At 35.4% G+C, this 25,630-nt stretch overlaps 1 protein-coding gene across 3 annotated transcripts in view; it reads left to right on the top strand.

Annotated features, from left to right (window-relative positions):
* Nucleotides 1–18,683, top strand: part of LOC131041422 (uncharacterized protein At1g10890) — a 56,973-nt gene extending 38,290 nt beyond the window's left edge. For 2 of the 3 annotated variants that reach the window (XM_057974507.2, XM_057974508.2), the window contains 2 exons: nt 17,892–18,111; nt 18,199–18,683. In XM_057974507.2, coding sequence (XP_057830490.2) covers nt 17,892–18,111; nt 18,199–18,480 — 502 coding nt within the window. In that variant the 3' untranslated portion in view covers nt 18,481–18,683. The remainder of the gene's footprint in view (nt 1–17,891; nt 18,112–18,198) is intronic. The other variant, XM_057974509.2, reaches the window with a different exon arrangement.
* Nucleotides 18,684–25,630: the final 6,947 nt, after the last annotated feature.

Below are 25,630 nucleotides of genomic sequence, written 5' to 3'. Positions count from 1 at the left end.
ATTCACAGCAGCGAAGTCATCTTCAAGACATTAGGTGAAGGTGATTTAACGACTTTTGCACATGAGGATTAAAAAACTTAAGAGATAGATTGATGGAATGGAGAGAATGGACGAAAATTTAGCTAAGTGTGAATTTTTTTTCCATTGCTCCCCTTTAGGAGCGAAATGTGCTTCCATTGCTCCCTTCTAGGAGCGAATACATCTTCCTTTGCTCTCTCATGAGAGCGAATTTGCTTCCAAAGCCTCACTTAATGATAATTTGACATATCTACACGCTAGGAGAGCGAAACGACAAGATTTAAGTTGATGAAAAGAGGAGAATTGATGAAACCTAGCTAAGTGGTGAATTCAAAGGTTACTTCCATTGCTCCCTTATTGGAGCGAATTATACTTCCATTGCTTCTCATTAGGAGCGAATACGCCTTCCTTTGCTCTCTCATGAGAGCGAATTTGATTCTAAAGCCTTCCTTGAGGTTAATTTGACACATTCACATGCATGGATGACAAGAATACCTAGACATGAGTTGATGGAACATAGCTAAGTGGTAGAATTAAGACTATTTCCATTGCCCTCACCTTGGAGCGAATTCCTCTTCCTTTGCTCCTTCATTAGAGCGAATTCACTTCTAAGGCATTCATTGAGGGCTAGTTGATGTTCTTTTGTGCATAGAGACTAAAACCTAAGACATGAGTTGGTGAAACCAAGCTAGAGGGCAAATTTGAGGTCACTTCCATTGCCTGAGTCTCGGAGCAAAAAACACTTCCTTTACTCCCTCCCAAGAGTAAAATACTCTTCCTTTGCTCTTTCATGAGAGCGAATTTACTCCTAAGGCCTCACATGAAGGTAATTTGATGCATTTGAGTGGATGGAATGGAGGGTAAATAGAGGAAATCAAGCTAAGTGTCTAAATTGTAATGACTTCCATTGCTCATCATTTGAAGTGAATGTCACTTCCTTTGCATTCATGTTGGAGCGATTTCCATTGCCATCACATTGGAGCGAATTTCTCTTCCTTTGTATTGATTCAGTTAATTTTGTTATTTCGTCAATATGATTCAAAATGTCTTCTTTTCCAGGTCTGATTGAAGAATCAAAGCCGGGAGTGAGGAAGTACATTCAAGACTACACCAAGATGGAACACAACACAAGGCAAGCATGACATTCAAAAGAAGGATTTCACTGGCAAGCACAATGATACCAAGAAAGGTGACCGTGCAAGAAGGACTTCAGGATATTCAAAAGATTTCATAAAGAAGAGAGGTCATACAATCACCTCAAGGCGGGATGGGCAAGCAAGGGAAGAAGGTCAAACTTGATCATCATCACACCAAGCTTTGAGCAAGTGAATAATGTTGAGTATCAAGAGCTATTGCTCAATATTCATTCATGATGATGAATGAGGTTTACAAGTGCAAATTGAGGTGGCATCCCAGTCACTACTCCACCAATCAAGGAAGTCCTACATCAGCATGTCTTGATTCAATGAACCAAGCTCACCCATGGGGGCACAAACTCTAATGCACCTACCCCCACTATCTATTGGTCAAACACTCCAGAAATGACATGTGTCTAAGCATTGTAATTATTTCATTGACCAGAATAAAGTTTTTTGTAACAAATGCTAATTAGGGTGTCATTGTAAAATCTTGGCCATTGATGGGATTCAATCCTGGCCACTCATTGTAATGAGCTCTCTATATAAAGGCTCAAGCTCTTCATTTGTAAAGGTTAATAGAATAGTTAAGAGTCAAATAGTGAATAGTTGATAGATTTTAGCTAGCAAGCAATTAGAATAGATTAGGAGGAGGAGGAATTGTTGTTAAGACCTGTAAATGGAGATACTCTTTTCATTGAAGTTATGGTGATTTTTTTTTTTTATTTCAACGAGTCCCATGGTTTCTACTTCTCATTTACTTTCGTGTTGATTAGATTGAATGGAGGAAATTGTTGATTGCAATTGCGTGGAATCCATTTAGTCCATACCACTAGCCTCTTGCTGATTGTAAGTGTACCTTGCATGGTCAATTGGGATTATATGAGCTTAACTTTAATTGTTATATATCCATTGTTTATGCATTAACTTGAATGGTAATCAATGTTTGATGATAATGATTTGAACATCTTTGAATTGCACCTTAGAAGATTGCACTGAGCTTGTGTCAAACTGTTCGGTTTGATGCTGAGACCTTGCTCGATAGGATTCCATCGAATCATTCACTCTTCTCTTACATTCCTAGGAGTAGCGTAGTATTCCTAAACCCTTCTTTTTTGCTCTTTTTTAATTCTCCACGCAAGTAGATAGAATCAAAGTTCGAGCAATTCAAGCATTCATGTACAATGTAAGGCCCCTTGAAGAAACAATGACAACGACCAACTGTGCTTATCCACACGTCGTGACCCAACATATTAGGAACCAAATAGAATAGTTAAGAGTCAAATAGTGAATAGTTGATAGATTTTAGCTAGCAAGCAATTAGAATAGATTAGGAGGAGGAATTGTTGTTAAGACTTGTAAATGGAGATACTCTTTTCATTGAAGTTATGGTGATTTTTTATTTATTTCAACAAGTCCCATGGTTTCTACTTCTCATTTACTTTCGTGTTGATTAGATTGAATGGAGGAAATTGTTGAATGCAATTGCGTGGAATCCATTTAGTCCATACCACTAGCCTCTTGCTGATTGTAAGTGTACCTTGCATGGTCAATTGGGATTATATGAGCTTAACTTTAATTGTTATATATCCATTGTTTATGCATTAACTTGAATGGTAATCAATGTTTGATGATAATGATTTGAACATCTTTGAATTGCACCTTAGAAGATTGCACTGAGCTTGTGTCAAACTGTTCAGTTTGATGCTGAGACCTTGCTCGATAGGATTCCATCGAATCATTCACTCTTCTCTTACATTCCTAGGAGTAGCGTAGTATTCCTAAACCCTTCTTTTTTGCTCTTTTTTATTTCTCCACGCAAGTAGATAGAATCAAAGTTCCAACAATTCAAGCATTCATGTACAATGTAAGGCCCCTTGAAGAAACAATGACAACGACCAACTGTGCTTATCCACACGTTGTGACCCAACATATTAGGAACCTTGGAGTTGTGTCAAGTGATCCTTGTGCTAATCTTTAGCATTTGAGAGACTTTGATCAAGAGAGAATAAGATACTATTGGGTATTTTATTCTGTGTTAGATTGTGCCTAAAAAACACATCAACACATTCAGTATTAATAAATGATAGTTAAATATTGTAGCTTGTAGAAATCAAAATATTAAGAGGTACAACTAGAAATACAATTTGTCTTCAAACCAAAATCTGGAAACTCCACACACTAACACAAATTTGGAACACCAAACTATAATAAATTCTGAAAATCCAACATTACAAAAATAATCGAGTTGGAAAAGCTTTTGCAACAATCAACTCACTGGTAATCCATATATAGAATTAACGAGGGTTTTTATTCTTGAATCCGTTCTTTGCTAAAGGGTTTCCATACTAGGACAGAAAAGATGAACAATGTTCAATATCAAGAGAAATGAATTAGTAACCCTTTCCAAATCTCAGCTTTTTATATAGGCTTTTAAGGGAAAAATATAATATTATTTTCTTTTTCTTCTTTTCTCTCCAAAACTTAATTTTTGAAAAGTGTCTAGAAAGTGCTTTTGATTAACTTTACTTTTGGACCTCATTCCTAGCAACATTTTTTGTCTCTCTTTTTTAAAACAGCCTTTTTAATAATAAAACTAAGTTACCTTTTTATGAATATATCATAAAGTTACTTTTTGGACAACTTAACTTATTAAATTTTTTCGCTTGCACCACCCCATCAGCCTACAATAAATAACATAATAGGCTAAGGATCTCCTTATGATTTATGCTCGGAAAAGGGACATTACAAAGGACAATTTTAAGGCTATAGTCTAATTACATGTAGTTAAGGTTAAGAGAAATAGGGAATACAAAAGAGGATGTATACATAGAAACAAAGATTCTCCTATATGTTCTTTAGCCAAAAAACTGAAGAAGGGCCATGTACTAAACTTTGACTCCAAGGGAGATGATGTGTGAAGCATGACTCAGGTTAGTTGACAATTTTTCTTATGTGAAACTGTAGAATATTAAAATATTAACTTTAGAATGACAAAATAGTATTGAAATAAAACTAGGAGAATCTTTAAGAACAAATCTCAATCAAGTGAGGAAGTCATTGGTAGACTAGAAGTAGCCATTTAATAAGATTTGAACTCCCATTTGGTCTAAAATCTCAAAAGAGATAAGAAACTATCCAAATGGGATTTTGATTTGTCAAATTCATGGAAATTTTTAAGACTCCCACTTGTTAATAGGATTGTCCAATTTAAGTTTGCAAAAGAAAATAGAGATGCAACAAAATGGCTATACCCAATTAGTGGATGGTTCAAAATTAATTTTGATGGTGCCTCTTAGGGGAACTTTGGGAAATTAAGATTAGGCTATGTGGTAAGAGACAATGAAATAAATTTAGAGAAAGTTGCTTCAATAGCCATTTATGAATGTGCAAATAATACGGTCAAAGCTTGAGTTTTCATTCTTAGATTACAATTCGAAAGTTCGTTTAATGACTGACTCCAAAATTTGTGTTGAAGGAGATTCAATGACAATTGTAAAAGCAATCTCAAATTAGAAACAAATTAGTATTTTACAAGAAGCTTTGGTTACTCTAGACTCTTTTCAAGAAATCTTAATTGAGCACTACCATCAAAAATTAAATTCAATTGCAAACTTGCTAGCAAACTTTGGTATTGATTCACCAATGGAGGCAATTATTCATATAATATGAAAGGTGGAATAGTGTGGATAAAATATTGGAAAAGGATTGGAAATGGTATGGAGAATGTAGCATCTTTCTTCACGATCTTCCAAATCTCATGGAAGTTGGATATGAAGTAATATGAGTGTTTTTTTAAGAAATTTTTTCCTTGTCCTACATGGAAAGAAGAGAAATCCTTGTAAAGAAATGGCAACTCTATCATTAGCTATGGTAGTCTTATTTGATATGTTTATGTTCTTAACACAAATGGAGAGGGACCCTCTTCACTTGCATATCTATCAATTTTTTTATTTATAATATAATTTAAATTAATCACATTAGTTGTTTAGGGCATAATGCTTTGATAGAAGGTGGCATTGTTGTTGAGGCCACCTAGTTTCAAGCCCCACTCTTGGGCTTGGACTATTATTTGTCAGGGTATGGCCCCTCGATTGTGGTCCCACTAGCTAGGCCCAGTTGATGATTCTTAGGAGAGGGCCCCTTTATAACCCTCACTAAAGTATCAATTTTTTAAATTATTTTAAATATATTATATTATAAATTTATTTATTATTATTCAAATTTCTAATTTTTGTAGACATAGTAGTGGGGGTTATATAGAGTCCCTCGCCCAAGAAAAGATCAAATTAGCTTGACAAATATGATTAGCATAAGGGACTAGAAATCTACAACTAGCTATCCAAGAAACTAAAGTAATCGCTATGTAGGAACTCTAGGTCTAATGGTAACACTGACACTGCCACTACCACTACCAATACCATTGCCACCACTTGAAGATGGGCAAAATGGGGAAATGGAAGAAAAAGACTCTCTAGTTCCACCAATGGCTGCCATCTCCTCTCTTTGCCTCTTTTTTAGTTCTTTTTGCTACTCAAAGGTTTTTAATTGAACTTGCACGTCATGCATAACTTTAGCAGACATGGTGCAACATGCTATTTTGATTTGTTAATGCTTCCCCCATGCAAAGTTAGTTTGCAATAAAAACAAGCAATTTCTCCTTTCTTTCCCGCATTGGCATGTTTCCAATAAGGGTCCCTTCAAACTGGGGTTCTGGTTGACATTGTGATAAAGACAATTTATAAATCTAAAGAATGCTACAATAACATATAAATAGAAAAAAAATATTGGAAGACAAGACAAGAGGACATCTAGAGGAACTTTCTATAAGTGTGGAGGAGAAGGACATTGTGCATAAAAAAATCGAGTGTTTGCAACTATAAAATTAAAAAAAAATTACAAAAACATTTGGGGTTTCTTCTTTGGTCCACTAAAACAAAATAGAAAAAAGAAATGTAAAGGAGAAATGAATTTTTTATTTTAAAAAACTAAAAATTCAAAATACAAACTTACCTCTTAAATCTTGCTTGAAATCAATGGTGAGCTCTTCCCAATCCTTTGTAGACTCTTTTAGATGTGCAAAAAGTAGCTACAAACCTGCCCAAATGTGATTGAATTGCCGACTTTTGCTAAATCTGCTTTTTGGTTTCCCTTCAATGCAATCTAATTTTGGCTCAAAACTCTCTTTTTTCTTCTCCTTTGGCTTCAAAATCAAATGAAGTTGCTTTTAGGGTGTAGGAGACAAATATAAGACACTTTGTTCTAAGTGAACTGCTTTTTTTTTTTTTCCTTTTTTTCTTTTTTCTTGATCTATACTCAACCAGCCATGGTCGAGTTTTCCCCATGGGACTCATTGAGTTTGGCAAGTGCTTGGTTGCCAAGTCACCTAGAGCCATTTAGGGTTGCTCATCTCACAACCCGTTAAGTTTGGTAACTATGGAACGAACATTAACATTTTAATTCTCTTTTCTTTGTAAGCTACTAAACACAATTTTGCGGGTGGCCATTGTTGGAAATTACTGTTAGTGCTCAACGTATTGTGTTTGTTATGAGTTGTTTCAAATAACTCACTAATTCTAGAGTTGGGTAAAACTATATGGAGAAATTTGTGGAAGACATCTTCCTATATAAATGATTTGTATCGAGTGGTTTGAAGAGAGTAAATAAAACAATATTTTATTTGTGTGTAACGCTCTGAAATTTATCATGTTATCAGAGCAAAAGTTTAGATAATCTGCAGATGCAAGAAAATGTGTGAAGCTGTTCGATGCTCCTTTTGTTTGAAGTTTCTGCCCCTGCGATATCAGACACATTGGAGGGGCCACTTGAAAGCATGTAGAAAGCAATCCAAAAGCTAATGATCTGAGATGTTTCAAATCCACAAGCATTCTATCAAATCTGTGGTGTGACTTATGCGATAAACCTTGATGTTTATTTGCAGAGGTTTGCCTTCCCTTTAGATCGGCGTCACTTTCTCATTCTTATCCTTTGCTATAGATGCTACATATCATTTCTATTCCTGAGGTCCAAATCTGTCACGTTTGATCTTGTTTATAGGAGTAGCTGATTATAACCTTACACAGACAAGCATATCCAGGTTGGTATATGCTGACAATGTGAATGTGATCTGCTGGCTTGGAATAGATAGATCAAAGTCTTATGTGATTTCTTCTTAAGTAGGTGTTTTTCCAAATTGTTTTGGTAGTACAAGTGTTTGGTTTTGTCTTTTAATGTAGATTGAGTGTCTATGGTTTTGAAGTTGTATTTGAATAAGGTCTATTATTTGTCATGTCAATTTTTTTGAGTTGAGTAGACAAAGGTGTTGAATTTTATAATAGTGCTCCCAATTAAGATGCATTATCGGTGGAACCCGACAACTTCATTTTTTCTTTTGTTTAAGGGGTAGTCATGGACAAATTAAGTTTCATCGAGAAATTCGAAGGTAGAAAATTTTTCTTACATAGCAGATACAAATGCAGTTACACCTGATAGGAAAAGATCTCTGGTATGTTGTTAAACCCAACCCAGTCTCTCCAATTGATGCAAATGAACTTGCCAAATGGACTAGCAAAAATAAAAAAGCATTGGGGACTATTGGCCTTGACTTATCAAAAGCATACGTACACCATGTGGATTTTACGAAGTCGGCAAAGGAAATTTGGGAGTCATTAAACAAGCTCTTTGGATTTGAAGCAGAAAGTGCCAAGGCAACATTGAAGCAAAGATTGTATGGATTGAAGATGGAAAAAGGTACAAAAATGGCAGATCATATCAGTAAGTTTCACTCTCTCCTAAATCAGCTAGCTGGGATAAATGAGAATGTAAAAGATGATGATGCCAAAGCTATACTTTAGAATAGTTTGCCTAAGAATATGTCTGGAATGGTGTTTACATTAAGCAAGGTAAACAATAGTCTTGAAGGAGTAATATCTACTCTACTTGATCAAAATGAAGACTTAGAATCTGAAGAGAATTTTTTTGTACATAACAAAGCAAGAAAAAGAAAGTACAAATCCAAGTATATTCCTTCAAAAGGAAAAATCAAATGCTTCTATTGTAATGAAATAGGACATGTAATTTTGATTGTAAGAAGAGAGCACAAGATCTAGATCATCGTGCTTCTTTGTCTAAAGAAACAGATTGGAAAGAATATGCCAGTGATGAAGAGTTATCTTGTCCTAGTGATGAGGATTATGTGTTTAAATAATTCAAGATTGGAGGCAAGAGGCAATAGAGGAAGGAGGGTACTCAACATCCTCTTGTCACCAACAATGGGGCCGCTTATCAGATTTGATAATGTTTTTTTTTCTATTGTGGTGTGTGCTTCTTTCTTTTATGCCTTTAATAATTGGAAATTTCACATTATGGGGGGGATATAACATCAATATTCCATCTCCACCGGTAGTGACAATTTCCTAGATGTTGTTGGAGATCGAGTGATACGATCAACAACAGTGACTATTTCTATTCATGTGTGTGTTGTTTCCTTATGTAACCTCCTAGTGTAAAATATTGTAATGAACAAAAGCACTAGTGTAATGTAGTTCATGGATCTTGAAAAGGCTGGTGGTGATCCACAAAACCATATGAGGTGAACAGATGGGTGTGTTCCTGTTCATCTAGTGTAATGTAGCTCATGGATCTTGAAAAGGTTACTGGTGATCCACAAAACCATATGAGGTGAACAAATGGGTGTGTTCCCGTTCAGCTTTAGGTTTGTGATAAGCCTATGATGAGAAGTGCCTTTCGATTGAATCAAGATAATGAGCCAGAAGAGTTGGGCATACTGCAATTGAAAGTGTGAGTTTTTTTACCATGTTCGCACTAAGGGGGGGAATGTTGGAAATTACTGTTAGTGCTCAATGTATTATGTGTTTGTTATGAGTTGTTTCAAACAACTCACTAATTTTAGAGTCAGGTAAAACTATATGGAGATATTTGTGGAAGACATCTTCTTATATAAATGATTTGTATCGAGTGGTTTGAAGAGAGAAAATAAAACAATATTTGATTTGTGTGTAACACTCTGAAATTTATTAGGTTATTTAATGAGCTGAACAGATTGACAATTTTTTCTGATTTTTTTCCTTTTCTTTGTAAACAGTCAATTTTCTCATGTATTATGCCTCTTTTTCCTGACCCAATAATGATTCTCCATTCTCTCTAGGGGTTTATCGTTTGCTACCAAACTACTTGATCTTCTTCACCTTTCTTGCTACTTTCATTCAAGGAACCGTGTTCTTTTCTAGCCTTGGCTATTATTTGGTTCTTAATGAGGGATCAAGCTCATCCAATCTGATAAAAAGTACACTGAACATAGCTACATTTGTTTCTTTACATTTGTTCTTGTGACAAATTATTGCCGGGGGTAGTTCCATCAATCAATATTTCTGGGCCTGGATCAAAAGCAAGAAGTTTTTCTTAGAGTTGGTCTATTTGATGGATCCACTTACTTCCATTATGTTAATTTGGACTTGCATTGATATCTGGTTATCTAGATGAGGTTCCTAATCTCATGGATGAACTTTGGGATATTACACTAGATCACTGAGATCACTTATGTTATAGTGTCAATGGTATGGTAATAAGAGAAAAGTGAGAATGTGGACTATAGATAGTTGATTTGATACTTGACGAACTACTCTAGATTATTATATACTTAAAATGAATGGGTCAATTGTCTACTCCAAGACTGAATTGTTGAGAAATAGAATATTGGATTATATATGAAGTATGACTGGGTGGAAGATTTAAGACTGAAGACTGTATATTCCAGAATTGATATCTAAGATTATATATGTAACATGAATAAGTCAAATGTGAGAATTAAGAATGATCTATGTAGCTCATGCAGAGTATGTGTAACATAAAAGGTGGGACTGGACTAGATTGTAGGTTTGTGTTCAATCATTTTCTAGTGGCTCATTTATAAGTAGTATTATGTGAATAAAGGAAATGTTGGGTTAACTGGTATCTTGGCTTGGCCCGTGTCTCCACTTTGTGGAATCATATTGAATTAGTTTGTTTGATTTGTTGGTTCTGGAAAGGACTGTTTACGTTTCTTCATTGTTCTTTTCCTTTACCACCTATCCACCTATCTAAACTATTGCACACTCTAAGATAGGATGAGCCCTACTAAGGATAATAGACCTTTTGTGCTCCTCTCCCTCTTCTCTCTAATGGTGAAATGCTTGGAGGGGGAGAGGGTATAAATACTCTTCAATCCCTTTTCTGTGGTTGGCCGGGCAATGAAAGAGAGTCGGTTATTTTTTGGAAATGCAATCAATGTGAGGATAGAAGACAATATAATGTTTAAAGTTGAAATCAAGAGATCATCATTTTACAAACGGTTCTATTCTTCCCCCAAAACCAAGTTTCCTCTTGTAAAATCCCATCTTTATGCTGACACCATTGTAACTCAGAATGGAACAAAGAATATTTTTGGTGAGAGGTAGAGGGTAAAACCTTTTTTCATGATAAGTGCAGTAGTTGAACATTACTGCAAAGGAGACCAATGCAAATTCTTTTACACACCATACATGGTAATCTTGACAGCTTGAACAGTTTCATCATTCATTCTGATCATGTACATTAACATAGTTTACTTTGGTGGAGAGGGGGATTCAATTTTGAAAGCATAATTATATAGGTGATGATGATTAGGAAGTTTTAGTTATTGGACACACAAACTAAGGGGTCATTTATGCTTCAAAACATTGCTTATATGATGTAAAACCACCTGGCTCTTTTTATTTCAATAAGCCAAAAGATTTTTAAATTGTTAATATTAGAAAAGTAATCTATTTCTGATTAATATTAATGGCATGATGAGTTTGCAGAAAATGATAATCATTTTTAATCGCCTTGGTATTAGAAAGCTAAACTATATTATTCTACAAATGTTCGGTGGTTTCTAGTGCCTAGCTTTGCTTTGAAGATTATGATAGTTTTTTCTACTTTTTTGGACTGACCATTCTTTTTAGCTTGATGTTATAGAAATAACTTTGATCAATAAAATCAGAGTTCATTAATTTGTAGTGCCTTGGCTTTTATTTTTATTTGTAAAATTTATGATTTAATCATTGTTCTAGGTGTCACCTTTAAATCTTGATGTGTGTTATTATAAATCGATATTTACAATAGAGACTAAAATCTCCTTAAATAGAGAATACAAGACGATCTTTCCATAATGGAAACGATCGAAAATATAAACACGAAAGACATAATCAGATGTTTCTAAATGCTAACTAAACGACTAAGATAACCATTATAGATACATTACAATATTATTTTAATGCCCTCCCTTAATGGTCATCACTCTAACTACCTGACATAAGACATGATAGAATCTATAGGTCTTTTGGTCACGAATGCATAGAAGGCTGCCCCCTTCTCTTCAGAATGCTCTGCGATATGAGCCTATTGCTGAGACCCTCCTTGGTTCTGCAAAACTTCTGGATATGACCAAGATAACCACAATCCTTCCAACCTGATGTTGGGTAACAAAGCTGTCCCTCCCTTTATCTAGAGACACAAAGATCAAGTTCTCAAAAAGCATCAATTTTTGTTGACAAAAAATTGGCAAAAAAATTGAAACCACGATTTTGTAAAAAAACGGTCAAAAACTTTTGTAGATGAACACCGCTGGGTGCAACACAAAACAACTGCAAGAAACCACAATTTTTGTGGAAAAATCGACAAACCTTGATGGGATGTTGAGGTCATCGATGATTTTGTGGACAAATTGACAAAAACCTTACATGATTTTTTTGAAAAAAACTAGAAAACCCAGACACGATTTGAGGAGAAAATTGAAAAACCTCACAATAATTTGTCTTGGGAAAAAAATTAGAAAACCCTCTTGTAGAGAAAGAACCCACATTTTTTGGGTGAAAAAATCAAGCAAAAAGCGAAAATACATGACCACGATTTTTGGGAAAAATTGTGCAAAACCCTTTTACAAAATCACGATTTTTGTGGAAAAAATTGTACAAAACCTATATGTTCTCGCTGAAACCCTTGATTTTTTGGAAAATCGGAAAACCCTAGCTCGAAATTGAAGTCGCATGCGCTCAAACAAACTTGTTGTAGTTTGCTGAAAATTGCGGAAAAACACAAGTGCGGGCTTTAACAAATGCAGACATGGGCATGTGAGGAGGTCACGTGCTTTGTAAAAATGTCGTGGGCTGCAAAAACAAATCAGCCCATCATGCATAAAAAACTCGGAAACGCGAGCGAGTTGAAAACGTAGAGCAATCGTGAGTAACCTAGGTCGTGCGGGCTGGAGAACCAGGAAACGATAGCCAAAATGCAGGAAATGCCGGAAAACGGCATGCCAAAACCTTCTTTCAACAAAAAAACCTCCCCAATTTCTCACTGTATAAACCCACGAAAAGACTTGCACAGACACAAGCATGGCTCACATGAAGAATTGTGGCCCAAAAGTGAGGAAAAATGCGATTTTTTTTGTTGAGAAAACCCACAAAAACCCTCAAAAAATTTCTCTAACGATTTTTTCATAAGAAAATCGATTAAAAATTTCTGGAAAAAATTCCAAGTGAGGCCATGATTTTTTTTATAAAAAATTCACTAAAACGTAAAAAACCTCATCAACCCACTCTGATACGATGTTATGATAAATCGATATTTACAATAGAGACGAAAGACTCTTTAAATCGACCGAAAATAGAAACATGAAAGACATAATCAGAAGTTTCTAAATACTAACTAAACGACTAAGATGGCCATTATAGAAACATTACAATATTATTTTAATAATATGCAGGTTTGAGCCTCCTTTCTAATTCCCTTGCAATACATTAAATAAATTAGCTAATTATGCATGCTTTATTCACCATAACTCTTGCAATCATCATGCACCAGCGCTCTCTGACACAGGAGCAAGACAGTTCCCGTTCTTAGACCTCCTTGCATGTTTACGATAGAACTCACTCTTAACACCAAAACATTAGATGCTTGGCCTAATTATATTTGCAGTGTTTCAATATTTAAACCCTTTAGAAGTCTTCTATACATTAAGAGGGAAATGAACATTCATAAATATTTACTCACCTAATTACTACCAACATTCTAATAAAATGTTTGGATGTGCACCTGACATTACTCCGAATAATTAATTACCACATCACAGTACTTAAATTTATGTCATCATGTGTCACAATCATTTTTCTTTGGCCATATGATGCTCCTGGTCATTGATTTTTTAAAGTGTATACATTTGACTAGTGATCATTTAATTTGTTCGTCACCAACTTTGCAAGAAAGAACCTATCTTCTTCATCAACTGCATTAGCTAATTCTATTACTTGCAATTCTCTACTCTGCAGACATGAATGTGTTTCAGTTGAGTGCTTGAGTCCTTAATCTATCTTATTTTGTGACTAATAAATAGAAGAAAGCTCAATTATTCTTTTTTCTTTTTTCCCCTTTTAAACCCTTGACACAAAAAAACTTGACTCGAGTCTTGTGCTTCAATGCAGTGAATCGTTCACCAATTTTCCATGTGGGCACATTTCAAAGTTTCCATTATTCACCATATTCTTGCCCAATTTGGGGAAATCTCCTTGCTACTTCTATAAGAAATAAGGAACTTGATATATACTCTTATCAGAAATAAATTCAGGGATAAATGATTTCTAAAATTGAATTTATTGTATTTATTTTAAAAATAAAATTGGCAATGAAGATGTGTCATCTAGTTATTTATTGACAAGTTCTGTTATTGAAAACAAGTTATATAGATACAATTTTCTTTAGTACTTGTATTAAAGATAGGAAAAACCAACAACCAATAATGAATGCATTTTTCCATGTAATTCAATCTTTATAAATTATTGTTACAGATGTTATCTATTGATCAATCAATCTAAATTGCATCTCTAACCTGTTATTAGTGTGTCCAAGTGGAAATGCACAATATTCTTGAATCTACTTAATTTTTTACGATGTCCATGATTTACCGCACAATCAATTTTCAAAATTAGTTCATAGGAAATTAATGGAAAAAGGAAGTTGCCAGTAAGGGAAAGGGAAAGTGAAGACAAGGGAAGGGTTAGAATGATATGCATATTCCAAATAAAAATAAAATATAGTTTTAATTTTATTTTCAATGCAGTGGATGTTTATGCACAAAAAAAAGCACAAAACCTCTCTCCCAATGGTCAGTTAATTTTAGGGGATTGTTTTTGCATACATTAACTGCATGGTTTGTATGTATTGAGACTGCTATGGTTGGGGTTTGGACTATAAGTGTTCGTTCCTTTTTCATTGTAATCATGACTACAGGTTGCCTTGAACTGAGGAATAAGTATGAAGTCATGTATTACCAGCTGTTGGACTCTTCTGTTTGGAATCATTTTGAATTTTCTTTTGAGATTTTCATTTTTCATTTTATGTTGATGTGTGTTTTGGCATGATATTTGTTAAGATTTGCATTGTCGAAGATTTTAGTAATTTTAAATTGTTGAATGGTAGCTAAGTCATATTTGGCATATTATGGCCTAAGTACCACAACAATTTCTATGCCTGAAAAAAGTAACTTGTTAAAAATAGGAAAAGGTAGCTGTTTTTATTGATTAGAAATAGAATCCAAGTTTTGCCACATCTAGTAAGACCAACCAACTCACAGTTGTGATTTGGTTAGATGGATCATCCAACCTAATCTTTTGGAGGACCAGTTGACTCTAGACTGTCAAAAGATTGAAGACAAGATATGAAAATAATACAGAATGTTTGTTGCTGATTGGTGGCAAATGAATGCTGCTTGTTTAATAGTGTTGGTAATTGGTGATATAGCGGTTGGGTATTTGCTATCCTGATGGTTAATCAACATCCATAAAAATTTGAAACCTTTGGATTGCACTTGTGTTGACATTGCTGATCTGCTCGATTTTTGCTGAGGCTGTGCTAGATTCTCCTTAATTGCCTAGGATGATCTTGAAACTTTTAGTTTAGAGTGTTGGTTTAGGTAAAGTCAAAAGGCTTTCATTGAACTGAGAATAATTAGCATTGAGCAAAAAGCCCTGCTTTATTTGTATTCCATGTGGTTTGGGCAGATCAAATTCCCAGCCATAGTTTATGTTGGTCTGGCTGTGGATGGTTGCATTAGTTGTTTTTAGCTTTGGATTAATAGAGAGGAAGTTTGACTTGCTAAGTTGCTTTGTTCTTCATCCTGTATTTCTTGAACTGCTTTATCTTACTCAGCAGGTGGACCATTTGTTATAAAACTTCAACGATGGCATCAATTGTGTTGTTTACATGTTTTGTCATGGTGCTGAGCTACTATTCTATCTCCTCTTTAGCAGTTTCTGCTGGAATTTTAGGGTTCTTACTTGCCTTTCATTTGGTGGGGGTGGTTTCCATGGTTGTGTTGCTTTGGCATTATCTGTGAAAGGACAATTATGCAGAGTGTTATTGATTGGAGCTTTGTTAGAAGTATATTTGTTTGCTCACTACTGTTATTTACCATCTCATCAACAAGATTCATTGCAGATGTTTCCTTTTTCCTTTTGCTTCTGCTACTAATCTGGATTTATACTGAAGGTAGAAATAACCTCCATTAATAGTATGGGCTTCATTATGATATCAGGCATAAAGCGATGCATAACCTAATTCTTATATGGTTGTCTATGTTTGTGAGTGAAAAGCATTGGAACAAACATTTGCTCACCCATGTCCTCTAGTCCAGGTTATTCTCACAAGGATATCTTCAGACTAGGTATTGCCCCCTTTGCAATTATTGACAAAGGTTTTTGTCCTTCTGATCATGTTTCTGTTGCAGATTAGATCTTCGTTATCTGCTGCTTCTCTTCTTACTTGACTCTCTTGGCAGTTTCTCACTTTAGCATGGTGCTAACTTATTGTAAATTAAATTCTCATATTAGTTGTTGGCATCTTTTTTATTCATCTGATTTTCTATTGTAGGTTGTACTCTTAAGTCCCATTGATCTACCCTGGTCATTCAGGAGCGTTGATAATTTTTTTTTTCTTTTCAAAAATGAGGGTGCTAAGAATTAATGTTGACACGGTTGGAGTTTATTTGAACTTCCAAGTAATGTTTATCCTATGCTTTATATTAGATATAAACTCAAAAGCTTGCCAATCTATTTAAGAACATTGATTTGCTATTGTATTTTGTTGTACTCTTAAGTCCCATTGATCTACACTGTTCATTCAGGAGCATTGATATAATTCCTTTTTTCCTTTTCAAAAATGAAGAGGGTGCTAAGAATTAATGTTGACACGGTTGGAGTTTATTTGAACTTCCAAGTAATGTTTATCCCATGCTTTGGATTAGATATAAACTCAAAAGTTTGCCAATCTATCCAAGAATATTGATTTTGCATTGGGGATATGTGAATTGTCTGATTCATCAAAGCTGTGCCAAAGACACTGCACACAAGAGCTCACAAATTACCAAGTTAAAATTGGATGAACATATTTTGATCCAATTAATTGAGAAGGTTCCCTTAAATATGGGACATTTATTAATTTCATTGCCAACCACAGAGACATGCCTTGTATTATAACACTTAATTTTTCCATAATTGTTTGAGATCTTCCTACAGCTAAGCAATTGGTTGGTGCAACCTATATCTTCTGTGCCAATTTGCCGATCTTGTACAAGCTTTTCTGGACTAGGTCTGGAAGCACTTTAATAGTTATGTTGTTCCGGCTGTTAAATTGTTTTTGGAACTTTGTTTTCTTTTCCATTGTGGCATCTGTTTGATGTATGATTGGATTGAGGTTTCATTTTTCATTCTCAGTTTGACTTCCATATTTTTGCTATGGGTCCTATTGGTATAATTTTTTTTGCAGTAGACTGCTAGCTTATTTGATACTGTTTTATAACTCTAAAAATGGTACATTATGAATTTCTAGTATTGAAATATATTGACTTCTCAATGTTTCTTCAGACAAGATTAAATTTCCTTAATGTATATGCTAGTTTAATTATGTGTTCTTAAATTTAATGCATGTACTTGGTATCATTCTGGATCTGTTAATTGCCAAGCGTGCCCTAATTTAGTGGCATGATTGAGAGATTGCTAGGATGATAACCTTGGTTCATAGTGGAACAGTAATATAAGCTTGATTTCTCATTTCATTTTGCATTAAAATAATGTTAACATTATTATTCTTACTGTTTTAACAAGAATATCATTGCAATGTTAACATTCTTTTAATGTAGAATGATACTCTGTGTGTGTGTGTGTATGTGAGAGAGAGAGAGAGAGAGAGCACCTTTCTATTCCTTTTGCAGTTGAGTTCTGTATAAGGTAACTTAGAAGAACATGTTGCTTGCTTAACGATATTTTATACTTACTGGATTTCAGTGTGGTCCATGTTTGAATCTGAATATTATCAAATAGTTACTTTACATTCTTCTACGCAGGCTTTTCTGAAGGAAGCTACTGCTTAAATTGAAGTTGGTTTAAGATTTGATGATCCTCTTGCTGCCACATTTACCCACTGTTCGCGAGTCTGAAAATTTCTTTTTTCACTCTGGAACCTGTTAGAGGTATGCCTGAAAAGCATAAGTTGCACATAGATTAATAATGTGTATGTCAGACATTGCTAATCCTGTTGTATATCTTGTCAATGGATTGATTATGCTTGGTAGGATGGGTTTGTCACAAAGGATTTATGTTCAGAATGATGTGTGCTTGTTTGTAAAAGTAAATTTTCCATTTTCTGATCTACAATTTATTTTCACAGGCGTCAGCAAGAGGCAGAATTGAAACTTTTAGAAGAGGAGACAACGAGGAGAGTTGAAGAAGCTATTCAAAAGAAGGTGGAGGAAGCATTGAATTCCAAGGAAGTTCAATTAGAAATACAGATGTACACAGAAGATTCTAGGAAGAAGATGTTTGAAGATGTTGCTGTGCAGCTTCAGAAGGAGATGGAAGAGAATCTTTCTAGTTCAACCAAGAAAGAAGTGAGTTTGATATATTTTTGTGAAAAGTATAATTTTATTGTCTTTAAGGACTATGGGATTTGATTTTTGGACCTTTGTTACTTTAAGTCTATTCATTTACAGGACCAAGCAAGAAAGGAAAAGGAAGATCTAGACAGAATGCTGGAGGAGAATAAGCGTAAAATTGAAGAGGCACAGAGGAGAGTGTCAATGGAACAGCAGCATGAAGAGGAGCAACGGTACTGGGAGTTGGAGGCTCTTCAACAACAGAAAGAGGAGGCCGTTAGACGCAAAAAGCTTGAAGAGGAACAAGAACGCATAGAGCAAATGAAGTTGTTGGGTAAAAATAAAGCTCGACCCAAACTTTCTTTCACACTTGGTTTCAAGTGACAGGAATTTCTGAACTCTATGATCCTATTATGTTCTAATTGTAGCATTGTGGAAGCATCCTTCAAGTTTCTTCAAATGCAAAAGTTATAGATTTGTTTTTCATGTTTCATATAATTGGTCACTGATGTCCATAACATATCAGCTCAAAAGAATTCACTGAATCTATTTTTCCTTAAAAGGATTTGTAGTTAAATCTTGGAAAATTGTTCAGTGTTGCAAGTTTTGTGGAATACTTGGAGTTTACTTGCTATTTATTTTCTCTCATTAATGATTTCTTAGAAGCATTCAATTGTAAACATATTTGATGATCAAATTTCATAGCTTTAGGCTTTTTTGCTCAGTAAAATGAGAAAGAATTATATTAATTATCTGAAGGGCAAGTTACAGGCTTTATAACTGCCTGTTCATAGACTTGACATCAGAGTTATGCCAGCTGAGATGGAAATAAAATTTACAAAGTTGGAAAGATATTCATTAGAACTGGTGCACCTGAACACATGTATAACTTCAAATCCAGGGTTTATATGTGTAGCTTATTAAAACAAAAAAACTAACTTTTAACTTTTTATCTAGTGCTGCTAACAGTTTTAAAAACCACTCCAAACAAAAAACTTAAAATTGTGCATCTCTACATGTATCACTGAGGAGATCTCCTCAGATGAAAGCACATGACAGATTGTTAGTGTGGTTCATCATTAATATTGCCACATTGGGTTTTCCAAGTCTAATGGTGGTGCATCTTGGAGACATGGCTGTTTTGGTGCAGGTTCTGGAGGTAGATTGCTGCAATTTCATTCTCACTGTTTGTGCGTACATGCATAGCTCTGCTGTCATAAGCATGGGTCTGGGCATTAGCAACAAAATTCTTTTTGGGGAAAAAATTGGCAAACCAATACATGAAGATGTTTTTCAAAAAATTGGGATTTGATCAGGAAAACTCAGCTTTTCAAAAAAATCTAGAAAGATGTGAAAAAATGAGAGAAAAGCATCCTGGTGTTTAAATTTAGAAGGAATTTAAATAGCATAGAGAAATAGAGAAAATAAAAATGAGGGTAGCGCATAAATGATAACTAGTTGCTAATTCAAATTGTTGATTACAGTCTACTTTGTGCAAAGTTAACCTTCAAACTAATTACGGAGTTTAAAAAGTCAGATGCAACCAATGATGCTGCTACAAAGAGACCTACACAAGAGGGTAGCTGGTCCTAATGATGGAGCTCTTGGTTAGAGCGTCCCCTGAGTTTGTTTACTGCTATATCAGATAAATTAAATATAGGAAATAGTAATACAAATGACAGTGCATACTAGACACAACAGTAAAATATATCTCTATTCGCACATGAAATTAGTATAGAGAGAAAGACCAGAGATGATCAGCCAAGGATTACAATTGGTCCGATTATACTATACTACCTTCCTTGGTGGTACACAACATATTTAAAGGACCCAACGGTTACTGAGAGAAGCACAACTGTCAACCAATAGACACATAACTACCTGAGAGTGACAACCCACTCAATACAATTAATTAATACATTGCCGGATAACCAATATTATCAAACATAACAATAAGCATTTTATGCCAACTACATCATCCCCTCCCCCAAAAAAAGAAAAAGTCGTCTTGCAGACGACAAGTAATCATCAAGTAATATCCGAGAAGACTAATGACAAGAGTGTAGAAAATGACTTAGACTGGACAACCCCAACTTCTAGTGTACTTGCCAAATCAAATGGGGGTTTAGGGGCAACGCCCCCAACGGGGTCAAGGGTCAACGCCCCTTGCGGGGCTCTGGGGTAGTGCCCCCAGTGGGGTCAAGGGGCAGTGCCTAGGGTGTAGCCCCCACCGCCAACACCAAATTAAAACCTTAAGAATTGCACGGAACTGCATGGCATGCATCATTTTTCTGATTTTTTAAGATGCCAAGAATAATGTTGAAGAAGCCAAAAAAAATGGTTTTCATGTCAAAATTATGATGTTGAAGCTGTGGAAGTCTTAGAGGACTGAACTTATGATGCCGTAACTGCCACACCCAATGGCTTGACCACACTACACTCCTACCAAGGTGCCGTTGTGCTGCTGCCACACGATGTACTAAACCCCATACTTGTATGGACTGCTTGATGCGGTGCTGCCAAAGACTATCTAGCAAAACCAAAATTGCCCTTTGTACACCATATAACTAAATTGATGGGCGTGCTATCGAGGGTTTCCATATGCCATACGACAAAGTTGAAGAGTATCGTATGAGGTGTCTAGTCCGTGCGCCGTATGGTAGAGTTGAAGAATATTGTATAGGTGGTCTATGCCGTACGTCGTACGACAAGGCTGGTACTATTGGTGTACGTTTTATCATATATCGAACATTAGAATAAAGTACCCAAAGATAATTTATCCTCTTGAACAAAATCACCGCGTATGCTAAGATTTCTAGAAGATCATATGGCGATTCCAAGTTTTCTTTTGTTAGGTCTTGACGTGTGGATAAACTCAATGGGCGTTGTGATATGTTGGTAATACACAAAGGGACTTACGCTTGGCTCGTTCAATTCACAATGAGGGTTTAGACAATGAAGCTCTATCATTTGAGACTTGGATCATGGAAAAACTGAAAAGGAGACAAGGGTTTAGAAATTCTAATCTATTCCTAGGAATTCAAGAGACGACATTGACTAGGTGATCTCAATGACCACACTTTGCTTCGCCTCACTTAGGACAACTACACAAAGTGGATGCAATCTCCAAGGGATGTGCTTATGATCGGAAGTTAAGCATACACAAAGGAAAGCTCAAACTAACTTTACACAATGAACAAAAATCATCTGTCCATCAAAAGTATAAGCGAAGATTCACCACAAATCAATACTTATCAGATCTTGCATTCAATCTAACATACATGAAATAAAATCTAAACTATTGTGTTGAGGAAACTGAAAACCTTGCTAATCATTCAAATAAAAGAGGTTACAAAGCCTTAAGAGAAAGCACACAAGTAATGCAATATCTGGAAATGACCTTCTTGCAACAATATTTCAAAAAACCTCACACTCTCCAAATGAGAGGAGGCGATCTTATATAGGAGTCCAAAATTTTTGAATGGCCAAGATTGAACAAAGATCAAGGGCCTAGATTAAAAGATAAAATCCCTAATTAGGGTTTCCCAAAACTCTAATAGTTGTGACGAGAAAAGATGACAAGTGGCACAACTGCTAATTTCACTGAAGTGGGTGTCTAGTTTCATTTTGGATAAGTCAAGCTCATTGAATCTGGACATGTTGACTTGGAATCATCTGACTGGTTGGAAGATGACGAGGCGCCACCTTAGCGCGAGTCACTTTGTTCCTCTTCCACGTTCTTGCCTTAGAATATTTTCCTTGTTGACGACTCTGCCCTTTGTGCTTGCTTCTTCCTAGCTTTGATCTTGGATTGGTGCTATTCCTTTGGATTTCCTCAATAGGTCTGGGATTGAAGATGAAATCCCCCCCCCCAAGAAGTCGGAAATTTATTTAATTCTTCCATATTTTCACCAAGTTTGAGGACTTTTCTCTCTTGATATCTTGAAATTCTTTAAAGTGCCTTGTATTTGGAGAATTTCTCTATGTCTTCACCACAATGGAGGAAATTGTAAAGTATTTCCCATACTTAGCCAAATTTTGCCCATTTTCATACTCGGACGAACCTTGCTTGTGGACTTGTCTTTAATCCGGAATTTGGCTTGAAACTCCATTTGCGCTTTCTGCGATGATACCGCCTCAGCCATCATCTATGATCCGCAAAACCAAAAGAAAATTAAGTTAAGATTCTAACTTTGAGTGTAAATTTTGAAGGTTAGCAGCTAAGTGTATCACAATTTTACTCTTTCTCCAACACTTAGCACTTTAAAGGGGATTTTTCAGCACTTGGATATTCTGAAAATCTCAAGAAAATCCCTTGAATATAGCCAAACTCAGGAAGCTGTATGTCTGATTTCAATCGAAAATCAGAACTGAGTCCAAGACAACTTGATTGAGATCATACTGACTTGTTCACAAGGCAGAAAATGAGAAAGAAAAGAAGGAAAATCTGTTGGATTTATTCTTTCTTTTTAAAACTTTGAAGAAAAACCAGGTTGAGAACCCAATATTCTGCCCATAGAATCCATTTTCACCTTTGGAAGAATGAGGAAGAAGGGAAAAGAAGCTGCCAAGGAGGTAAAATCAGAAGTTTAACTCAGAAAATTAATGAATTTGCCCTCCAATCAGTCAAGTTTCTTTCAAAATCTGTGTGCAAACTCGTGGAAAATGGTTGAAAACTCAGACTTGTAGTTGAAATCCTCTTGAAATCTTCTTTCAACCTGCAAAACTCTTAAAAATTCTCTCAAAATGTCCTTCGCCTGCATAAAACCTCTTAGAAACTCTCTCCACTTGCTCTAGAAAGTTCGAACTTCAAATGAAGAAATGAAGAATGAAGAAGGTATTTGTATTAGAGTTCAAATTCTCAATTAGATACTCAGAAATCTCTTTAAAATTTGTTTCTATTTAGCTCTCAGTCCTTCGAATCTGCAAAGAAAGTTTCCAATTTGATCTTTAGTTGACTTGTCATCTCTATCAAGTTTGAACTTTTCATCTTAGCTCAACAATGCAAGTTTCTAAATCCATTTCCAGTTGTGGCTCGAACTTGATCCGCAATATTCTCTTTTTTTAAAAAAACTTTCTAATTCTTCCTTAGTTCGAACTTGGATGGTGAATCTTTGCTTACATCACTTCTTCTCTTCCATTTTAGCAAGTACCCTTGACTGATTTTGTTCTGCAAACTTGGGCGGACTTTGCTCAAGTTAGTTTCCACTTCCACCAGGATAGAGCGGACTTTCCTTGAGTTAGGAACCATGATGTGCTGATGTAGGGCGGACTTGGTAGGACTTAGTAACTTCAAGTTGCAAGGTAGGGCCGACTTTGATGATGTGCTGCACCATTACTCTTCTCTTGGGCAGACTTTGCTCAAGTCATGACCCATCACCTTCATGATGTGATGTCTTCTAGGGCAGATTTTTCTTAGTCCATGCACCGTCACCTTGCAGATTGGGCGGACTTAGAGAGACTTAGGCACCAAAATTCATGTCTTTGAGCGGACTTTTCTGCGTTCATGCCCCTCGACTTAGCCATATTTCTTCATCCTCAAGGTAAACTTAACTTGATTCTTTTCTCAACACCTCCAAGGCAGACTTTACTTGTTTCATGTACCTTGTAATCACTTCCCTAGGGCGGACTTCATAGAAGTTGGGAACCATATGCAGGTTAGGCGGACTTCGAGGGAACCATGGCCATGCTAGTGTAGGGCGGACTTAGACACATTTGCTCCATTTTCTTGTTCTTCCCAAGGCGGACTTGGTTGATTTTGTGCACCTCATTTTACTTGTTCACACCATCTCCAAGGCAGACTTTGCTCAACTTGTGCACCATCATTTATATGTTGTAGGGCAGACTTCATCACATTTAGGAACTGCTGGTTGCAAGGTAGGGTGGAATTGCTAGCTGTTAGGAACCTTGACCCATGATTCAGGGCGGACTTGGTGGAAAATGTGCACCACATGTCTCTCTAGGGCGTACTTCATTAATTTCAAGAACCAAGGAGGGCGGACTTAATGAATTTCAAGAACCAAGGAGGGCGGACTTCAAGAAATCCACGCACCATGAGATCAAAACTCAAAATCTTCATGACTTGTGCAATTTTTCTCAGATTTGCTTGAAATTTGAAATTCATACATCTTTCATCCATTGAAATCCTCAGGCTCCCTAAAATCTAGGAAAATGGCTTTTTTGATCAAAACTTGAATTTTGGAGGAATTTGACGATTGTTTTCAGTGCATCTCAGAGCCAATAGTGCAAACCCTAGATCCCCTTTCCAAAAATAGAAAAAGAAAGCTAAAAATAGCCACTTCAGGGATCACGCTTAAAATGCCAAAAACGAAACTTCCTAAAAAATAGGAAAAAGCAAAAAAGCTAAACTTTTAAAAAATAGAAAGTTGTCCAAATTGACCTAATTCAATTGCAATCTTTGTCCTTCGGACTTTCTAGGCATGTTGACGATGTCTAGACTCTGTTCTAACCTAAGTCACCAAGTTCGAATTTGAATTCGAATTCGGCAACAATAAAATTCGGATGAAGTTCGGGAAGGGTAAAAAATTTGAAAAAAAAATTGACAATAAATTTGCCTACATAAATTTGAATTTTTTAAATATATAAATAATAAATTCATTAAATTGTCAAAATAATTTAGCATTTTAAATATATTTGAAATAAAATGATCAAATTTATTATTTATTCAAATAAATTAATATTATATTAAATTTAAAAATTAATATAAATATTTTTATATATTAAATTAAAATTATTAAAAATAAAACAATATTATGAATTTTCTAATACATAATAATAAATTTAGAAAAACATTGTAATATAAATGTATTTAATATTTTAACTTTTTAACTTATTAATATATAAATAAAAAAATGTTAAATATGCAAGCTTAAAATATATTTATTATTATTTTTTGTTCGAGTATACGAGAAAACTCCGTGTCGAAGGCATTTTCCGCTGTCGTATTCATCATATACGCATACCCTGCAAACACGATATTGTTCTCGGTGCCCATTTCTTTGCAAACAGGCATTAAAAAAACTGCAAGATTCTAGCCAAAAGAGGGTTCTTATTGCTCATGGCTTAAAAAAATTAGTGCACTCCCCACGTGTTGATGTAGGATCCTTTGGCTCATTGTGGAGCCAGTGAGGACTACCCCGAGATCGTCCATCGATAACAGTCCGTTCCCCTCATACTTTGATTTACCGACGGCCCTAGCTCTGTTCCGTATGAATTTTTTGCCAAATTAGAACGAATTTTTAATATTTTATTGAAATTCGCCAAATTTCGAATTTGATGCTTGCACAAACTGACTCACGACTTCAAAACTCAAACCACTCAAAATTGACAAACTTTGGCAAAACTGATGCCGGAAGGTTACAAGGCTCTAACAGAAAACCCTAAAAGGCAAAAAACAGGGGTCCCCATTTGCAATGGGGTGATGTGTGAAAAAAAGGTCACAACAGGTACCAAGGTCCATCTATTGGTTGGGAGAGTCAATACACTATACGACAAAAATGAATTCCGTTGTGCA

The sequence above is a fragment of the Cryptomeria japonica genome, chromosome 11 (assembly GCF_030272615.1).
Source record: "Cryptomeria japonica chromosome 11, Sugi_1.0, whole genome shotgun sequence".
In the NCBI taxonomy this organism is placed as follows: domain Eukaryota; kingdom Viridiplantae; phylum Streptophyta; class Pinopsida; order Cupressales; family Cupressaceae; genus Cryptomeria; species Cryptomeria japonica.
The sequence above is the reverse complement of the archived record's forward strand: the minus strand, read 5'-3'. Positions and strand labels throughout refer to the sequence as shown.